Source organism: Hippopotamus amphibius, chromosome 4 (genome assembly GCF_030028045.1).
Source record: "Hippopotamus amphibius kiboko isolate mHipAmp2 chromosome 4, mHipAmp2.hap2, whole genome shotgun sequence".
Taxonomy (NCBI): Eukaryota; Metazoa; Chordata; class Mammalia; order Artiodactyla; family Hippopotamidae; genus Hippopotamus; species Hippopotamus amphibius.
This window is the reverse complement of record NC_080189.1, coordinates 133,733,613-133,754,588: the sequence shown is the minus strand read 5'-3', so window position 1 is coordinate 133,754,588 and position 20,976 is coordinate 133,733,613. Positions and strand designations below refer to the sequence as shown.

The window sequence follows — 20,976 nt, the reverse complement described above, 5'->3', positions numbered from 1 at the left end:
GGAAAGTCAAAGAGGGAGAATGTGTGGGGTGAGCTCAACCCACAGCCATCCACCACATTTATCTGTTTCCTATAAATATGTCCCAGTGGCCGTCTCTTCCAGAAGTCCGCATGGTCATCATAAATTTTTCCTTAAGTGGCTCCTGATACATGGTTTGCATTTTTCAACGTGTTCAGTTTTTTTCAGTTTGCTACCTTAAGAAAATGAACAATTTGCCATTCTCCACCTTTAAGTAATATTTTGGGTATTTGCATACATGGGTAGTGAACCATTGCTCAATCTTCTCACCCAAATGTCATTGTTTACATCATTACATATAGTTAAACGTTGATGTGTACGTTCACACACACACGACAATGTTATGTATGGACGAGGACCTCCAGGTACACAGATCTGTGCACTTGGACATTAAAAGCTGCTGGAATCTGCTGGGAAACCGTGTGACTGGGTCCACGCCTCTCCCCGTGTCTGGTTTTCTGGCCCAGAGAATTGTGTGACAGTCATAGTTGGTTTTGTGGGCCTCTTTTATTTCAAAATAGTGCTTATTTTCCAGAGGTGGGCAGTGGGTTGAGAGCAGGCTAGTGATGGGGGAATTGGGGAGAGAACTGAAAAACTTAAATGGAGAGAAAATTGAGCCTGGAGGACAGAGGGTGAAATCGAGAAGCTGTGCTTGGCTGTCCATTCTCCAAGGGCTTGCTGGAGCCCGAAGGAGAGAGGTGGTTCTGTTCCAACAGGAGTAGTGATCAGGATGTAGGGGGGTGATGATAGGGAAGGGCTCCACCCTTCAGAGCTGTCCAGGAGGAAGATGGGCTGCCCCGTAGGCACTGGCCACTCCTCCAGGTGGAGACCACAGGGCGTGGTGAGCGCGGGGCTCTGGGGATTGGCTGGGATCTGGAACTAAATGGGCTTCAATCTTCCACCTCCGAGATCCTCTGACTCTGTGTCGGTGGAGTGGTGGGAGGAGGAGGAGGAGCTGTAAGATTTATAATGAAGTTAGGAAATAAAATTGTGGAGCTGGTTGCTTCAGGTCAGAGACCCGCAAGCCACCAGGCGTGGGTGAAGGTGCAGCCCCAGGCCACACCCACTCTGCTCCGCCTCTTAGGTTGACGTCCTCTGTGGCTGAGCACAAGCGTGCAGTGAGGCCCAAGCGCCGCGTTCAGGCCTCCAAAAACCCCCTGAAGATGCTGGCAGCAAGGGAAGATCTCCTCCAGGAATACACTGAGCAGAGATTGAACGTGGCCTTCATGGAGTCAAAGCGAATGAAAGTAGAAAAGAGTGAGTATCAGGACCGCCCCCAGCTGTGTGCTCAGGAACCAGTGAGCAGGTGACTCCGTCCTCTCCTTTTCCTGCCTTGCAAAGGCCAATAATGGTGCTCAGAGACACTCGTGAAAGAAAAATGAGCAAGTCTGTACACACCTGTGCACACCCGCAGAAACCCTGCTTGGAAGTGAAAGGCTTACAGTGTGGCCCATCTATTCACTTACATCACATTATCCTCTTTTGTTGAGTTTTCTTTCAAGAGGTTGGAGGAAAGGGAGGTTGCTGGGCTTTGCAGTTCAACTCATTTCCAAACACAGCAGTTCTTCACTTTATCTTATTCTAGAGCAAATCATTTGATCTCTCATGGGCAAGTGTCCCAAATCTCTGCTTTGCCTAATCCTAGATTTTTACATTATTATTCAATTCGTAAACCAGTGCTTTTCACATTGTTTTGGACAGGACCCTTGGGCTCCTCAGAGTTGGGATGTGGGCTGTGGGGAGCAGGGGGAGTTGGGATGGCACAGTGATTGGAGGGGGAGGAGCATGCCCCAGGCTCTCTATCACACTTCAGGCTAAGCCATCAGCTTTTATATGCTCAGTCAGGTGGGGTCCCAATTCTGAAAGAGTGGTTTTCCCAGTGGAGCTAATGGCATGCATAGTCTTGCAATTCTGAATATTCTTGTTATAATTTTTATTTTCCTATAGCACTCATAAACCTACTTCCTAAAGTTTTTTGTTCGTTTGTTTTAAGAAATAGAGTATTTACAAAAACTGGTACAAGAGTGTAAAGCAATTATATTCCAATAAAATAAAATAAAATAAATTAAAAAAAGAGTATTTATATTAAGTGGTTCAGGCTTTCCATTATAACTGGTTTACTAAATAAGTATATTTCAAAATCTCTATGCCATACAAATTGTCAAGTAGTGTTATATTTCTTCAGTGTTACAACCTCATCCCAGCAAAATAATTTTCTGAGTTTCTCTCTAGCATATACATATATACTTTTTTAAACAATTAGCTGGAGAAATAAAGGTTTATTGGCACAAGTTTTATGTACTTTAACTCTACCTCCACTTCTCAGGGACACATATACGTTTGTTGGTCCATGCAGAAAATCCAGCATCTTGCTACAATCTTAAATCTGAGAGCAAGGGATCTCAAGAGATCATCTAGTTGTTCACTTAGCCTCCAGAGAAAGATGAGAACCAAACCCTGCCTTACAGAGTGCCTGCTTTTCTGCATATAAAGACTTTGGATGGAAGACATCTAACAGCCTCCCTTAGGAATGCATTTTCAACATCTGAACAGTGTTAGGAATTATAACAGCTTTAGTGGAATCGCAGCCAATGAGTCCAGCTCCTGATTTTATGCTGATGTTGCTGGTCCACACTGTCACTCAATTCTTCTCTCTCTGCATGGCCAGGGTGACATTTGTCAACAAGCATTAACACTTCCAGTCCTACATTTAATTCCTAACACAAGGCTTCTCTGTGTAGTTAATCAAACTGGAGTATGTTTTCCCCATCAGAATTAACTGGAAAAGAAAAAAGGCCTGAGTCATTTATTCATAATTGCTGAGCATAAACATTGTCATTTCTCCTGAATGTCTTGCTTCCCCTGCACTGTGCTTCCTCCTTCGACCTTCCCAGTGTCTGCCAACTCCAACTTCTCAGAAGTCACCCTGGCGGGATTAGCCAGCAAAGAAAACTTCAGCAGTGTCAGCCTGCGGAGCGTCAACCTGACGGAACAGAATTCCAACAACAGCGCGGTGCCCTACAAGAAGCTGATGCTGTTACAGGTTAAAGGTATTTAGAGCAGCAGAGAGAATTACACGCCACCAGGGGTTCTAGTCCGATAACATCGCGAGGTCTGACTTCCCTCTGCTTGCCTGAAAGGAGAAGGGAACGCATGCTTTAGGAGAGCCCACCGGGTGCCACCTCATCTCTCGTCAGCGTCACACAGTCCCACCATGTGGGAAACATTACACCCTGGGTTGTGGAGCTCAGTGATGGGCCTGAGGTCCCAGCCGCTGCTGAGTGGCAGAGCTGGCTTTGAACCCTGGTCAGTCTGGTTCCAGAATCTCAGCTTTCGCTGCTGCTCCCCTTCCCGTGCCCCAGACCACACACGGCATGCGGTCACCAGATGCCCCCTCAGCCATCAGAATGTTCTCTCCACTCTGTCCTCCTCGCTGGGGTCAGCGGGAGTCGGGGCAGCCGGATGGAGATGGGTGTTCCGGAATAAGGGAGCAAGGGGGCACCGGGGGGCGCTTAGCTCCTCCAGCGCCCTCCCGCCTGCCCTCCTTCCCTTCCTTTCTTCCTTCCTTTTTGTCCTTCCTTCCTTTCTTCCTCCCTCTGTCCCTCTCTCTGTGTCTCTCTTTTTTCCTCCCTTTCTTTCTTTCTCTCTCTCTCCCCCTCCCTCTCTCCCTCTGTTCCTCTCTCCGTCTTTTTTCTTTCTTTCCTTCTTCCTTCCTCGCTCCCTCCCTCTCTTCCTCCCACCTTCCTTTCTTCCTATAGCAAGGAGCCCTAACCCGCAACCAGGGGGGCTCTGGCTCTCCCCTGGTGACTTAGCTGCCTCCCGGAGGCACTGCTGCAGGTTCATGCTCAGGACGAGGACCACCTATCCTCTGCTTGGCTGGGGGTTTCCAGCGTGTGTCCGCATGACCACTGTCCTTTCTAGGGTATTTAAAAGACCAGTGACAAGTGCAGACCCCCCGCCTCCATTCCCACATTGTGACGCAGAGACCACACCATCTGTGATTGTGGAAATATTGAAACCATTTAGGAGAAAGTGTTGGAAGCTGCACAAGGCAGTGCTTGCCGCTAAGCTGATTACTCTCCAGACTCAAGTTTTCAGTGTAGAGAAAAACTTAAGATGAAGAGGCTCTCTGAAGGCCCCCACCCTGCCCAAGCCCACAGAGGCTGTTGAGTGTAGGAGGTGGGCTGAGTGGAGAGAGGGAGACCAGGAGATGAGTTGGGAGGTGAAAGGATGTTTGCTGATGTCCCTGGGGGAGGAAACCTTAATTAACCCATACACATGCTGTAAAAGGGCACCGCTGCTGGTCCTAAGAAACATGGTGACCTTGGGGAACGTGCCGCCCAGGGAAAGTCATCAATAAAGCTATGACTTTAAGTCCCCTGGGTCACGGGAACTCATGTAAGCAGACAAGACTGTTCAGGATGGAGAGTCGGGAGCAGGGATGCTTTGGATGTGGGGAGCTTCCCCGTCGGTCCTGCCGGGACTGTGGGACAGTGCTCCTCTCTGGGAAGATGGTGATGCTTTACCTTGTGTTCAGGAAGAAGACACGTGCAGACGCGGCTGGTGGAGCCTCGCGCCTCCTCCCTCAACAGCGGGGACTGCTTCCTCCTGCTCTCGCCCCACCACTGCTTCCTGTGGGTCGGAGAGTTTGCCAACGTCATAGAGAAGGCAAAGGTTGGTACCTGGGGAATAGAAGTCGTTTCCTTACGCATCTCCTTCAGACACAGGTAGAATGTTCTTCCAGTGGCCAGATCCCTAGAAAGCTTCTCAAACGTCCAATGTTTCATTCAAGTGAGAGGGGATAGTCGTATTTATTTTCCAGGAGGTCTCCGAAATGAGCTTTCATTAAGTGCTCAAGGGGGATGTTTTAAAAGGGGTCTGACCTATGCTTCCAGGTTGAAGTCCTGGTTCATTGCTTCTCCTGTAGAGAAAAGGACCTGGCCCATCACTTCCAAGTTGTTTATCCCGGGTGTCTAGGAAGTTCTGCTATTACATGAGATTTTAATGGGAAAAGACCAGGGAATGGGTATTTTTATTTTGGGTTTTTCCCCCCTTTATTTATTTTTAATTGAAGTATAGTTGATTTACAATGTTGCATTAATTTCTGCTTTATAGCAAAGTGATTCGGTTGTGTATGTGTGTGTGTATATATATATATATATTCTTTTCACATTCTTTTCCATTATGGTTTATCCCAGGATATTGAATATAGTTCCCTGTGCTGTACAGTTGGACCTTGTTGTTTATCCATTCTATATATAAAAGCTTGCATCTGCTAACTCCAAACTCCCAGTCCACCCCTCCCCCACCCCTTCTCCCCCTTGGCACCCACAAGTCTGATCTCTGTCTGTGAGTCTGTTTCTGTTTCCTAGATAGGTTCATTTGGGCCCTATTTTAGATTCCACATATAAGTGATTTCATATGGTATTTGTCTTTCTCCTTCTGACTTACTACACTTAGTATGATAATCTCTAGTTACATCCGTGTTGCTACAAATGGCATTATTTCGTTCTTTTTTACGGCTGAGTAGTGGAATGGGTATTTTTAAAAAGCTTCACGAATGATCTGTTGAATTTGAAGACTAACTGTTGCTGTAAAGAATGGATACCTCCACTCCTTTAGTTACGTTTTCTTGACTTTGTAAACAGTCCCCAACCACCAGTGCCCCCAGCCCCTGTGGTCACAAGGTTTTCCTTTCAGACACACCATCTCTCTGCTCCGATTTCAGCACTGCCCCTCCACCTGGCCGTGGGCTTGTCTGCCCAAGTAACTGTGTTCCTCTCTCTTTTTAGGCCTCAGAACTCGCAAGTTTAATTCAGACCAAGAGGGAACTTGGTTGTAGAGCTACTTATATCCAAACTATCGAAGAAGGAATTAATACACACACTCATGCAGCCAAAGACTTTTGGAAGCTTCTGGGTGGCCAAGCCGGTTACCAATGTAAGAGTTCACTGCATCTCAGAGAATAAGACTCGACTACCTTTTCCTCTCTCCTACTTCCTTCTTCCAAACCAGCCGCTCCCAGTGGGAAATGTAATGTCCTCTTACTGTTCTTACCCCAAAGCTGCTGGAGACCCAAAGGAAGATGAGCTCTATGAAACGGCCATAATAGAAACCAACTGCATTTACCGCCTGATGGATGACAAACTCGTTCCCGATGATGACTACTGGGGGAAGATTCCAAAGTGCTCCCTTCTGCAGTCCAAAGAGGTACAGTGAGTGGTCTGCCCTCCAGCTAGAAAGCCCTTGGACCCAGCCTGCCCGGTAAAATAGGTGGTAGGTGCCCGACAGATGCTAGCCAGGTCAGTGCTCATCACAGACCAGAGACATCTTTTTAAAGGCTATTGATGTGTGATTTCAAACCATTCCTGCCATCTCAGATGCTGATACAGAACTCAGAGTATTGCTCAGAGGAGGCGTGGGTCATGCTTTTCTCTTTTAGGCCAAATGTAAATATGCCTTAGCTTGTCTCTTGATTTTTGTATAAACATGAAATATTTTGCAGTTCTTAAGTTTCAGGAATAATAGGTGTAAATATAATTTATGGGTTTGCCAAGTAGTGTGCTGGTTTTTTTCTCTCACATTAGTAAATATTTCTTTTTAAAAATATCTATAGATAGATTAATAAATGGATTTCCAGCACCACTAAGTATTCTGAGTGTCGATAAAAAAGTGGAAGACACAAAAGGACTTTAAATTTCATTGGGTAGAAGACTATTAGGATGTAATCCAAAGCTAGATTGATTGTATGATAAATTTAAATGGAGAAAACAATGTCACAGTAAAAGAAATAATCAGGAATGGTTTTAAAGAGAAGGTGAAATCGAGCCTAGTTTCCAGTTAGGTAGAATTGGGATTGCTGAAAATGAAAGAGGAAATTATTCTGGGAAGAAAGGCATAGAACAAACCACAGGCATGGAAATAAGAAATAGCATCGCGTTCATGTATTCATTCCAAACACTTCGTGAGCCTGACTAAATACATTAACAAGTACAGTATGGTCTTTGCCCTTGAGGGTCCTGGGGTTGTACAGGGGAGAAAAGACATCACTGGGTCCTCAGTGCCATGTGAAGCAGCCTGTATGAGCTAAGTGAATGAATGACAAAGGAGAAAGGGGAGAAGGAAGGAAGGGAGTCGGGGAGGCGGGAAGGAGGAAGACATTCTTAAATAGCTCTTATGAGTCAGAAGTGTTAGGTGGCCTGAGTGTTCAGAGGAGGGGGCGTTAACTTGGGCATTTAGGACAACAAGACAGAAATCACACCCACAGGGCAGTGGCTGGCTGCGCAGGGCAGCGGTGGCCGGCGGCCAGATCTTTATGTGTTTGTGTTGAATGCTTCATTAGGATGTAATCATCACCGTTTGACTCAGAGTCACTAGAGACCCTGATTCACCTAGAACATGCCCTTGAAGTTAACAAATGTCTTCCACGCCATCTCCCCAGGTACTGGTGTTTGATTTTGGGAGCGAGGTTTACGTGTGGCACGGAAAAGAAGTCACATTAGCACAACGGAAAATAGCCTTTCAGCTGGCAAAGCACTTGTGGAACGGAAGCTTTGACTACGAGAATTGTGACATCAACCCCCTGGATCCTGGAGAATGCAATCCGCTCATTCCCAGGTACCGCCGGGGCCCTCGGCGTCCGCAGCTCCTGCCACAGGGTTTAACCATCACCCTTCACAGGTTTCAGCCTTCATAAATGATTGCGACGCAGTGCCACGAATATTCCCAAAGAGAACAGTGCTTTAGCTTTTCCCTAACAGATACGGAAATACGGATGGTGTAGCCATCCGGAAGATGCTCCTGTTATATTTCATTTCTTGAAGTAAACAAATCGATGCCATGTGCAGCATTCAGGTGCTGTTCTGATGGATGAATAGTGGTTGTTTAAACAGATGACTTGCTGACCCGAAAAGCTTGCCAGGTCCTGGAATTCAGCCATGGATCTGAAGGTGCAAAAGCAATGCATCTCCTTCTGATTTCACACCTTCCCAGCGTAGCCCTTGAACTCCAGCATCTACCACTTATATGGCAGCAGGTGATGTCGATGCCCTTTTTGGGGGACAGAGGATGTGGTACTGAAATAATGATTATGATTATAGTATTTCCTGAAGTCTCCTGGACTTTTTTAAGTAGTTTTGGCAAATCAGCCGAAAATGCAGAAAACATTCTCAGACATATGGTGGTGAGAATAAGAATTCTTATATGCAAAGGATCGTTGTTTTTTATTTCTAACACCAGGGGGAAAAAAAGAAGTGCTTTTAAATTGTGTGTGCTGCAGAACAGGTTAGAAATTGATGTGACACCAAGTGGCACATTGGAAGTGCTTCTTAGTGTTTTCCATTGAACTGATATGCAGATTTCAACTTTCCTACCTAGTTTCCTGTTTTAAAATCCAATTATTGGTTTTATGATTCATTCTCTTATAGAAACAATTCAAAATGATGTCAGTGTAGGTGAAAAGTTTTCAAATCCTTTTTAAGCGAGTGCATCAAATTAATATTGAGACAACTAGTTTTTTAAGGACTAAAGCTAGGACTAAAAAGAATATTTTATTTGGTATAGTAAAAAAAAAATACTGGAGCATAAAATCTGTGATGGGCACTTTATATTTGGTCGCAACATCATCCAAGATCTGAAAGTAGGTAAGTGGGCACCTAACCCAGTGGGTTTCAACATCTCCCAGATCAGAAGCACCTGAGGAGCTTTTTTAAAAAATGCACGTGCCGGCCCTGGCCCAGGAGATGTGTTTTCGATTCGGGTGGGGTGGGGCTTGTGTGTCAGTACGTCTTAAAATCTCCCCGGGGATTTGAAGGTGCAGCCAAGGTAGAGCACCCAGCCCTTCTTAACAGATGGGGAGGATGAAAGTAGCGAAGAGTCATGACTTACCCCAGCTCAGAGCTGCGAGTCGGGATGGAAGAGAGGAGGACCCAGCTTCACGTCCTCGCACTGCAGCCCTGCACGCCTGCTCCCTGACTTCACAACATCTAAGATGCATTTCTAAGCTGAGACCAAGTGTTCTTCCTAGAGGCACCTTAGCAAGTCTGCAGAGTGGAATTTATATAAAAGACAGTCTCACTATTTTCTGATAAGGACCACAGCCTTCAGGGTAGTCCTGAATTTTCCATAGTTGCTGGTGTTTGATTCCTAAGTCCTGTGAGAGTTCACAGTGGCAGTATTTGCACACAGTGCCTGATCGTTTCAATCCCCTTTGAAACAGGCAGCCCTCTTGATGTGCCTTAGCCGTGATGCCAGAAACTGTGGTCTGGACCAAATAGGACAGGATGGGGCAGGGGCCACCGCAGGGCCCAGGAAGCACTGCCTGCCAGTCTGATGGTCCCAATCCACAAGCCAGGGTTTGTCTGGAAGGATGGGAAATACCTGCACCTCATCCTCAGGGCTCACCCTCTTCGGCACATCTTTTCTCAGTTCTGCCTCCTCCTAAGTCAGCTGTTTTCCAGGCTCAGCATCAGATTCTGAGATCCCGAGACAGTCCCGGGCCTCCCGACTAGACTCTGCTGCTTCCTTTCCCATCACTGTGCTCTGCCTGCCCACTGTCCCGTCCAGTGGCCTAAAGACAGATATGCACAAATTCACTTTATGATCTATGAGAATATGTTCATTTAGGGAACAGAGGAGAATTTCCTGTCCCTGGAGATGAGATCTCTGTTGTAACACGACCCAAAAAAACCAGAAAATTCAGGGTGAGCACAAGTTCCTCCACCTATTCATTAACTTGATGGAAACGTGCCGAACACCTGCGGGTGACTGCAGGCAGCGCAAAGTAGGTGAGGGAGACACGCATGTAACCCCTGCCTTTGCTAAGCTCCCAGCCCAGCGCACTGCCCCCGGGGGAGCCTAATACAGGAATTTGCTAGAATGCAAGGCAAGCCCAGTCCTGATGTGGATCACGTCACATTCAGGCACAGCAGCTCCAGGGACACAAAACCTTGCAAGGTTTCTGGCTGACATAATAAAAATGGCATTTATTGGGTCACATACGTGAAAACAAACCATTCATTCTGGGTACCACTTACGTATTCCGAGTGTTTCTCACTAGCCACGTGTGTTGGGTTTGGGCATCTCGGTTTCAGCCTGACTTATTTAATCTCGGTTCTTTTTCTGTCCACCCCCCCACCCCATGCACCCTGCAGAAAAGGACAGGGGCGGCCTGACTGGGCGATATTTGGGAGACTTACAGAACACAACGAGACGATTTTGTTCAAAGAGAAATTTCTCGATTGGACGGAACTGAAGAGACCTAATGAGAAGAACGCCAGCGAACTTGCCCAGCACAAGGTATTTGTGATGATCAAGCCCCAAACCTCAGGGCTCGGTTTGGTCCCTGCAAACGTGGCCTGGATGCTAAAAGCTTTCCCAGCATTTCCTAGAACAGCAAACCAGCTTCCAATTATATTCTGACGCCAGGAGGTGAAAATAGCCGTGTTTGTGCCTCCAGGTGTATAGGTGTCCCATTCACAACTGTGGCTCTTTCCCCAAAATGCAGTCTTTCCTTAAATGCACTGAAAATCCCTGAGACAGCCTGAACGCTGCACTTTGAGGCTGCCCCATCACCAGGGCAGCGGCGTTGAGCGGGACACGCTACAGCCCAGCACCTCTGCATCCCCTCCTAGGACGACCCGCGGGCGGAGGTCAAGCCTTACGACGTGACTCGGATGGTGCCAGTGCCCCAGACGACAGCCGGCACCGTGCTGGACGGGGTCAACGTGGGCCGGGGCTACGGCCTGGTGGAAGGGGACGACCGGAGGCAGTTTGAGATCGCCAGCGTGTCGGTGGATGTCTGGCACATCCTGGAATTCGACTACAGCAGGCTCCCCAAGCAGAGCATCGGGCAGTTCCACGAGGGCGACGCCTACGTGGTCAAGTGGAAGTTCATCGTGAGCACGGCAGGTGAGCGAGCACTCCCGTGTCCTTCGATCACCACCACGGGGACGGTAGCTGCCCGACCTGGGGTGTGTGCTGTGTCTGCTGCCCCAGCCAAGGGTGCAGGGGGCCAGCCTAGCCCTTCCCTTTGAGAACCTCTTCCTAAACCTCGTGGGCGAATTCCTAACACACCCGCACGGCCAGCAACCTTGATGTTTCCCTCTAGAAGGTGGACTTGCATGGTAAGGTTCCTCTGCCTCCCGCACCCCTCCCCTGCCCTGTCCCCAGCGGTTTTCTAGAAGGGTGATGGTCTCTCTGCACGTGATAGTTACCATGCGGCTGGGTGCTGCTGAAACGAAATTCATTAAGGAACACAGAGCCGGGTGATTCAGAGCTGAAACCACATGGTGTCGTCACAGTAAATGCACGCAGAAAAGATTTATTTGAAATGAAAGAAGTATTTCCTCTGAGGCCGAGCGCCCTGACAGCGCTCTGTGGACCTGGCAGGATAAATACACGGTTCCCATCTGTGCCGACCTGTTCATGGCAAAGCAAACCATGTGATGGTGTGCTTTGCACTAGAGGCAGTGAGGGTGGAGAGCAGTGGATTTGGGAGAAATAATCCCTTTTTCTTGCCAAGAAGCCATGAGTCACGTTGTCCACGGCGTCCCTCATCCCACACATTTAGAGACAGCTTATGCCACCACTGGGTGGCTCCGAGATTCACCTGCCAAGGGAGTTTGTTCACCCCTTTCCAGCCCCCTTGCCATCCTGGTGCGGCTGCCCCGCCGGGCACAGGGCAGGGGCCGTTGTTAGCTGCTCAAACGCCTGCAGACGTAGAGCCGTGTGGTTTCTTTCCTAATGTATCCACATCTGTGAATCAACAGCTGGCATTTACTGAGCACACGCTCTGTGAATAAGACATTTTTTAAAATGTACTTTATTGAAGTATAGTTGATTTACAATGTTGTGTTCATTTCTGCTGTGCAGCAAAGTGATTCAGTAATACACACACACACACACACACACACACACACACACACACACACACACATATACGCATTCTTTTTCATATTCTTTTCCATACGGTCTATCACAGGATATTGGCTATAGTTCCCTGTGCTCTACAATAGGACCTTATCATTTATCCATTCTGTATATAAAAGTTTACATCTGCTAATCCCAACCTCCCACTCCACCCCTCCGCCACCTCCATTCCAACCACAAGTCTGTTCTCTCTGGCTGTGAGTCTGTTTCCATTTCGTAGATAAGCTCATTTGTATCATATTTTAGATTTCACATATGTGATATCATATGGTATTTGTCTTTCTCTGTCTGACTTACTTTACTTAGTATCATCATCTCTAGGTCCATCCATGTTGCTACAAATGGCATGACTTCGTTCTTTTTTATGGCTGAGTAGTATCCCATTGTATATATACATACCACATCTTCTTTATCCATTCACCTGTCAATGGACATTTATGTTGTTTCCATGTCTTAGCTGTTGTGAATAGTGCTGCTATGAACATTGGGGTACAGGTATCTTTGAATTATAGTTTTGTCTGGATATATGCCTAGGAGTGGGATTGCTGGATCATATGGTAGCTCTATTTTTAGTTTTCTGAGGAACCCACATACTGTTCTCCATAGTGGCTGCACCAACTTACATTCCCACCAGCAGTGTAGGAGGGTTCCCTTTTCTCCACACCCTCTCCAGCACTTGTTATTTGTAGATTTTTTCATGATGGCCATTCTGACTAGTGTGAGGTGGTATCTCACTGTAGTTTTGACTCACATTCTCCTAATAATTAGTGATGTTGATTACCTTACCTTTTCATGTGCCTGTTGACCATCTGTATGTTTTCTTTGGAGAAATGTCTGTTTAGGTCTTCTGCCCATTTTTCGATTGAGTTGCTTATTTTTGTTGTTGTTGAGCTATATGAGCTCTTTGTATATTTTGGAAATTAAGCCCTCGTCGGTCACATCATTTGCAAATATTTCCTCCCACTCCATAGGTTGTCTTTTCATTATATTTATGGTTTCCTTTCCTGTGCAAAAGCTTCTAAGTTTGATTAGGGCCCATTTGTTTATTTTTGCTTTTATTTCTATTGCCTTGGGAGACTGACCTAAGAAAACACTGATACGATTTATGTCAGAGAATGTTTTGCCTATGTTCTCTTCTAGGAGTTTTACAGTATCATGTCTTATATTTAAGGAATAAGACACTTTTTTAGGGTGTCAGTAAATATTTCAGACCCTGCCTTCCAGAAGCATGTGGTATAAATGGCAGGGGAGCAGGTACCGGAGACGTGCCTGCCTCCTGCTGGGGTAGGAGAGCTCCACCCACTGAGTTGGATCTGGAGGCAGTGGGAAAGCCCAGCGGCCGGTGGGGGTGGGGCAGGAGGACTGCGAGCCTAGAGCCGCCCCACCCCCCCACCAGCCTGCAAGGCACAGCTCGGGGCTTCACCACCCGCACTAGTTGAGTACCTCACGGAGGCTCCAAGGGATGTGTTCTGTCCTTACGCTAACTTCTCAGACAGGGAAACCCCCGGAGTCGCACGGCTAGGAGAGAACAGGGCTGGACACGAAAAGCCCCATTTTTTTCCCCAAGGAGGCCCTATAGCCTGGGTCCGAATCTTCTCTCAGGCCCCACATACCAGCTGTGCAGCTTGGGGAAAGTTACTGAACCTGTCTGAGCCTTGGCATTCCCACCTGGAAAACAGAGATTATAATACCCAGCCCGCAGGGTACTAGTATCTGGTGTGTGGCGTTTAGCATGGAGCCAGCCACTTACTCACGTGAGGGCACAGGAAACCATCATCGCTGATGGTCTCAGCAGCCAAAGCATAGTTCCTGCGTGGAACTTAAAGATGAGGTAACGGGAAGGCACCCCGAATGACAGGAGTTCTCAGAGGGTCTCTGTTGTGCGTTTAAGCTCCTGGGTGTGTGCGGAGTTGGCAAGCTGAATACTCCTCTGTGCCGCTTGACCGTAAAGACAACACGAGGGAATTTAGTGGGGAAAGATCTACTGACCTCTGTTGTCGTGGACCTGGGACCTTTAAGGAACAAGTTTCGAAAGCACCCGTTCTCATGCTTAAAATACAGGAAGGGAAGGGACTCCATGTTTTACAAAACCAGACAAGGGCGCTACAGTTTGAAATTTAGTCATTTCCTTACCTCAGCTGTTAGGTATAAAAAAAGAAGCCATGGTCAGTGAATGGAGGACTAAAACGATATGAAAATGAATTCATTTGAAAACTAGATCTCAGATTTCTGAGGCCTTCCTTGACTATTTACGTGGAGGCGCCCAAGAAATGCTGATTTGACCCAGGCAAATGCTTGCTGTGTTTCTCCCCAGTGAACACAAGCTACATGTCACAGCCCAATCCAGCAGCACCTTTATGGGCAAAGTGACAGCGTTGATAAAGCCCAGCTGCGGAGGATTAGTGAGGCCGGGCAGTGTTCAGATTCCAGGCCGTCCCTCTGGGAGCAGAACAGCGTGGCCCGATGACATTTGCAGCTCCTGTGGTCATCACAGAAGCCCTGGCCCCTTGGTGACGGCCATTGCAGCCCCTACACCAGCCCCTACATTAGACCCCACAAGGGCCGCACCTGCAAACGGGGCTGAGCTCCGGGGGGCTCTTCTGGGGCAGGCCCAGCAGACAGCAGCCCCAGTAGACGCAGCACAGTTGCCCTCTTGGCGGACACCAGGCAGCATGCTTCTTGGGGAGTGAACTGTGGCCTCCAGACTAGGGAGACCAAGGGCCCTGGTGGTCAGTGTCCTAACCCAGAGGCCACCTCAGGTGCTGCAGGGCCTGACTCGTGTCCACCCAGGGTCAGGTAAAACAGGCGGCTCCAGGTACCCAGTGATGCTGCACCAGGCCACTCTGAAGCCCCATCCAGGGGTCCGAGTCCTATAGTAGGAGGTTGGTAAATGGGGTTCGGCTACAAGACCACATGATGAGCAGCTCACGTGGTAGCATCACCTGTTTTCTGTTACTTCTAAACACAACTCCTGGTAATGAACTTCCTCTTGAAAGTGGGTGGATGGCAGGATGCAGCAACACGTTCCATTCAGCCTTGGGTCAAGGCTGCACGGATTACTAATACAGTTTAGTATTAATCATCCTACTAATACAGCTTAGCCTTGACTTTGCTAAAATTAAAAATAAGTGAATTAAAAATTCAGTTGTACACAGGATTAAATTTGGGGTATGTTGAAGAAAATTGCAAGGAAAAGTCATGAAAATTTTCCTTGCAATTTTCTTCAGCATATCCCAAAAGAAAACTTTTATGGAATATTTTTAAGGAAAGACAGTCCTATTTTAGGTACATACACGCAAGCCCATTTTAGAATGTTAGGATGTGAAACACTGGTTATTTAAGCATGAACATATATTTACACAAAGTGCTAACCAGTTCCAAGATCTGTCAACTGCTGTGATCTGTGATCAGCGTTAAGCATGTCTCTCCCCAATAATCTAGTTGACCTGACTAAGTTTCACTACTTTGAAGAGTGTGCGATTGCTAATCAAAGGCGAACTGTTGTTCCTACCTAAATTAGCAGAAATTTCAGTGGAGTGGCTTCCAAATGTAGTGTAGACCTATGTCATCCACTCACGGACAGTTCCTATTCACTTTGCCCAAACTTGACCATTTCAGGGTCACGGTAGATGGCATTAAGGGCTGAACTTGGTCAGAATCATTTAAGAATTACCATAATCATTTATGAAAATTGCTGTACAGTACTTTACTGAAGGGCAAAAACAATCACATAAACATGGCCTCTGACCTCTTAAGAACTTGGAATAAATGTGCTTTCTTCTTACCTTCAAAGCTCAAGGCAGCTGTGATTTTGTCCGTGGGATTGGAGCTGAGAAAAATTGAGGTCATAGAGAACCAGAGAATCCAGTTACTATTCTTTTTCTTTTTTTAAGATTTATTTTATTATTTATTTATTTTGACTGCATTGGCTCTTCGTTGCTGCACACAGGTTTTCTCTAGCTGCAGAGAGAGGGGGCTACTCTTCGTTGTGATGCGTGAGCTTCTCATTGCGGCAGTTTTTCTTGTTGCGGAGCACAGGCTCTAGGCGTGCGGGCTTCAGTAGTTGCGGCACGTGGGCTCAGTAGTTGTGGCTTGCGGGCTCTAGAGCACAGGCTCAGTAGTTGTGGCGCACGGGCTTAGTTGCTCCTCGACATGTGGGATCTTCCCGGCCCAGGGATCAAACCCGTGTCCCCTGCATTGGCAGGCGGATGCTTAACTGCTGCACCACCAGGGAAGCTCAGTTATTCTTGAATGTTAAGAAGTGTGGGTGTCACAGCCACCTGCGACCACCCGGGCATCTGAGTTGAGAACTTAGTCTCCTGACGTCACTCAGCCTAGAAGATTGCGCCTCATTCAGGCTCTGCTCACGCACCTCCTCAGAAAGGCCTCCCCACCAGGCACTCCCAGCAGCTCCCCCCTCCCCACGTCACATCCTGGCCTCTCCTCACAGCACTTACCACCCCTTGAAGTCGCCTCACTCAGCACTGTAGCCCCAGCATCCCGAAGCGTCCTGGGCACATAGTAGGTGCTCAGTAAACATCTGCTGAACAAACAAACGAGGGAAATCTGGAGCGAGATCTATTCCTAAAAGTGGCAGTTTGGGGTCTGAAATAGTATCTGAAATGACCACTTGCCCAAATAACCTTCCGTGACTGCCCTTCCGGAGGGGTGGTTCTGTGTTCTGTGCGCTGCTAACATCTGTCCAATGCCTGCAAGTTCCCAGACGGTGACCAGCCCCTCATCCTGGCTGCAGCCCCGGTGGCCAGTATCATTTAAATCCCAGATTATTTTGTGAAAGCGATAGGTCAGCAATTTCTCTCTCCGCTTTCCGACACAACTTGGAGACTCCAAAGTGTTTTTTTAACTAGAATCGTCTTAGCAGACTGTATTTTTTCCTCTGTGCTTAGCGCTGGCCCAGCAGTTGTTTGCAATATCTTTTCTCCCCCAGCTGATCTTCTGCCAAAGGATGGCGTCATGTGGAAAGTGTGTTTGTGTCTTCGGGAGCCCCTGGGCCTGCTCTGACATCCCCGCTTTTCTCTGTCACACACTTGGACGGTCTGCCACCTCCCCCAGGATGGCAGGTGTTTGTCTTAGGGTATCAGGAGGGCCCTGCAGATCATCGTTCTCCAGTTCGGAGGCTCAGGGTCCATGAGCTGGAAGAAAGGTGGTTTCTCTCTCCTCCAAACCCATGATAGATGTTCCTCTGGCTGCAAATGGTTTCTCCCCAGCCCTGCGCCCCAGAGCTGCTCCCTTCCTGTTTGTCCTCACAGGGCCTGGAGGCCTGAGCTGCGCACTGACTCTTCTTGGGGTTTGTCCGCTGCTCACCCCACGTTCTGCTGTCCCGTTTGTTTGCAGTGGGAAGTCGGCAGAAGGGGGAGCACCCAGTCAGGGTGGCCGGCAAAGAGAAGTGTGTCTACTTCTTCTGGCAAGGCCGGCAGTCGACTGTGAGTGAGAAGGGCACGTCGGCTCTGATGACGGTGGAGCTGGACGAGGAAAGGGGAGCCCAGGTGAGTCCTGGAGGCAGATGGGGTGGAGGTGAAGGAGACAGCCTTTCCAGGAGACTGAGGGTGTGTGGCCTGGCCCCCTAAACACAAAGACAGCATCGTCCAAAGCCCCTTTAGTCCTGGTCCGGCTTCTCCAGATGTCAGGCTCTGCTTCACCTTTCGTCTCCCCACCTCCTCACCAGGAAGACAGACCTCTTGTAATATGACCTTAAAGTATTCCTGCAAATAGTAAATCCACAAGACAAGGACAAAGAGCCCATGGGTGTTTTTTTTTTTTTTTAAGTTTCCACTTAACTGATCATCAAGGAATTACAAATAAAACAAAGAGATGCCATTTTCCACTCCTAAAATGGCAGAGTTTTTAAATGAATGAATCCAGGGTTGGCAAGGATTCAGAAGGATGGGCACCCATGCCTGCTTCCACTAGGAAGTATAAACTGAAACAGCCATCCTGAAAAGCAGCTTTGGCCTAGGAACCTTAAAATGCTCATACACTTTGATGAGTGATTCCACTTTCACAAATCCGCCCTAAGGAAATATCAGAGATTGATGTGAAAATCGAGTCTTCCTGTCATGTGTTCCTCACAGCAGGCTGAGTGCTTTTTCTAGGACACGTAGCATGGTGCCCCTCCTTGTTCTCCATCACACTCGGACTACCATCTGAGGGTCTCCTGGGGTCAGCCCTGCACCCCCTCCAACCTCCCTCATCTTGCACCTGGTCAGGCCACTCCCACCTCCTTGCAGTTCCTAGATACCCCTCTTTCCGCCCACCCCAGGGCCTTTGCACTGATTCCCTGGCCTGGAACACTTCCCCTGGAACCTTACATGATTCTGTCTGAATGTGACCTCCATGTTTTATCCAAATCGCTCCCCATTTTCCTACTCTGTTGGTCCCTTTGCGCTGCTTTATTTTTTTCATAGCACTTACCCCTACATGAAACGGCATTCATTTTGTTTACTTATTGATTCTCTGTCTTTCCCCATAAGCATGGAAGAGGCCATGTTTGTCCTGGTCTTACCCATCATTAAAACCCCAGGGCCTGCGTGATGCCTGGCAGGTACCACTGCCCTAAGTCAGGGTTTTGAAAGCATTTCGTTTTAAGGTTTGGTGCCTTCCTTTATTACTAGTAATTAAGAGTTTACTCTGGGATTCCGGAGACCATAGCACCCTGTGCAGATCCTTTTACTGTCTTGGATGAATAGTTAAGAATAGCATCAGGAAAGAGAGCAGAGGAATTTTCTCCAGGAACAGATCTGCACTTAGCCTTCCAGGTTCCTATGAACCAGTCCTCTTTCCTAAATAGTATTTAATGCATATTTTCTACTGTGGACTATATTTTCCAAATAGCTTTCAGGAACAAACAGTTGTTAATTTATTCCTCATAGTGGGTCATTTCAACTGCTTTTTTTTTTTTTTCTGATAAAGGCCGTGAACGAATAGGTTTTATCATGCCTTCAAAATCACCCTTAGAGTTTTCAGTCTTAATCTAATTGGAGCATTGCATTTTTTATCAATCCAACGGATGGAAAATCACTGAGGAAATAGAAAACATTGCCAGAGAGTGTCCCTTAATGATGCAGAATGGGCCCTGAGATTAATAAGTTAACTCACGGTGAGAAGTGCATCCTACTTTTCCATGCTCCCTGACTGCCAGGCTCAGTCAACCATTTCCTGTTTAAGGGAAAATGTCTTGGCAAAGTGAGAGTCAGTTGACTCAACCCTACATACATTTTTGTTACTGTGGTGCATCTCATGCTGATGGGTTGACAGATGCGTTGACAGAGGTGCCGTGAGTGACAGGCCCTGTGAGTGGACCAGAGGCTGCAAAAGAGACAGGTCTTTTTCCCGGAATCACTAAGTTAGTGATTAGTCATTCTCACTGCTGAGAGGTTGTTTTTATTTGAAAAAAAAAAAGTTTAATCACATTATATCCATACTGCGGAATACCATTAAAATATCAAAATTCACGTTAAGAATATGCAATGACAGGAAAACATCAGTTGAAGAAAATCAGGGTCTAAAACAGCAATCCTATTTGGGAAAAATGTATACCTGAAAAATACTTTGTATTACAGGAAAGCTATACACCAGAATTGTAACAGGGTTCTCTGTAAATCTTTTTTTTTTTTTTTTTTAATGTAAGCATTTTTTTTTTTATACACATATCCCCATATTCCCTCCCTTCCTTGACTCCCCCCCCCCCGAGTCCCCCCCACCCTCCCCGCCCCAGTCCTCTAAGGCATCTTCCATCCTCGAGTTGGACTCCCTTTGTTATACAACTTCCCACTGACTATTTTACAGGTGGTAGTATATATATGTCTGTGCTACTCTCTCACTTCGTCTCAGTTTCCCCTTCACCCCCCGCCCCCTCCCATACCTCGAGTTCTGTAAATCTTAATATTATCACTGGCTCTTATTTGTACTTCTCAATATTTTTCAGATTTCCTACAACAGGTATGTGTTATTTTTATGACTCTGCAAAACCAGCACATATGACTTATTCTAATGTGTTTAAATTGGAAGGTCCAGGTTCTGCAGGGCAAGGAGCCCCCCTGTTTTCTGCAGTGTTTCCAGGGGGGGATGGTGGTCCACTCGGGAAGACGGGAGGAGGAAGAAGAAAACACACAAAGTGAGTCACTTTTACTGTTGGAACTCGATTTTGTTTTTCCTCTCCAGGAAGGTATTTTTATAGGAGCGGGGGTTTAGAATTGGTCTCTCTTCATATAGCTGTGGCTTTACCACTGAAGGCCCCCCGATGTTTGCCTTATAAATCAGCTTTATGGGCGCCCATACCCCTCCCCCTTCCTTCCCTGGAGTTGCCCTCAGAATCCAACTTTGCATAAAGGAGGCCCCAAGATGACTGGACCTTAAACTGGATCCTGGAGGGGAAAAAAAATATCAGTGATCTTCTCTTCTAAATGATGAGTTTTTTGTTGACCAGCATCCAAAAGAAAAAAGAAAAAAAAATTCATAGCTTTAGAACCTCTTAAAATATGCCTATTACAACTTACCTAGGTATTTATAAATTTCGTAAAACTGGTTTTTCTGCATCGTGAACTTGGGGCAGCTTGCTTCTAACTCCAGAAAGACTGGCTTTCTGGGCCTCAGTAAGATGGCAGGCCGCCCTCACCGCCACCTGCCCCTCCAGACACAGAAAGGAGGCGGGGCGGTGGGCTGCCTTCCCCACCAGGGCCCCCTCCCCGCACGGCCTCGTCCTAACTGTGCCGCTGGTGCCCCCTGCAGGCGAGTGGAGGCTGTACTGCGTGCGCGGCGAAGTGCCCGTGGAGGGGAACTTGCTGGAGGTGGCCTGTCACTGCAGCAGCCTGAGGTCCAGGACGTCCATGGTCGTCCTCAATGTCCACAAAGCCCTCATCTACCTGTGGCACGGGTGCAAAGCCCAGGCCCACACGAAGGAGGTCGGAAGGACTGCGGCCAATAAAATCAAGGAACAGTGAGTGATGCGTGTGTGAGCATCTCTCCCAAGGGCTTCCCGGGCGCGGCCTGAGGATCCCAAGGTCCCCGTGG

General features: G+C 47.5%; 1 protein-coding gene across 18 annotated transcripts in view; it reads left to right on the top strand.

Moving 5' to 3' along the window:
- The window catches only part of SVIL (supervillin), a 153,463-nt gene that overhangs the window by 122,229 nt on the left and 10,258 nt on the right, over positions 1–20,976 (top strand). For all 18 annotated transcript variants that reach the window (XM_057733352.1, XM_057733335.1, XM_057733338.1 and 15 more), the window contains 11 exons: positions 1,103–1,275; positions 2,913–3,068; positions 4,556–4,692; positions 5,811–5,958; positions 6,083–6,228; positions 7,460–7,635; positions 10,170–10,314; positions 10,650–10,926; positions 17,302–17,453; positions 19,975–20,080; positions 20,695–20,902. In XM_057733352.1, the coding sequence (XP_057589335.1) occupies positions 1,103–1,275; positions 2,913–3,068; positions 4,556–4,692; positions 5,811–5,958; positions 6,083–6,228; positions 7,460–7,635; positions 10,170–10,314; positions 10,650–10,926; positions 17,302–17,453; positions 19,975–20,080; positions 20,695–20,902 (1,824 nt within the window). The remainder of the gene's footprint in view (positions 1–1,102; positions 1,276–2,912; positions 3,069–4,555; positions 4,693–5,810; positions 5,959–6,082; positions 6,229–7,459; positions 7,636–10,169; positions 10,315–10,649; positions 10,927–17,301; positions 17,454–19,974; positions 20,081–20,694; positions 20,903–20,976) is intronic.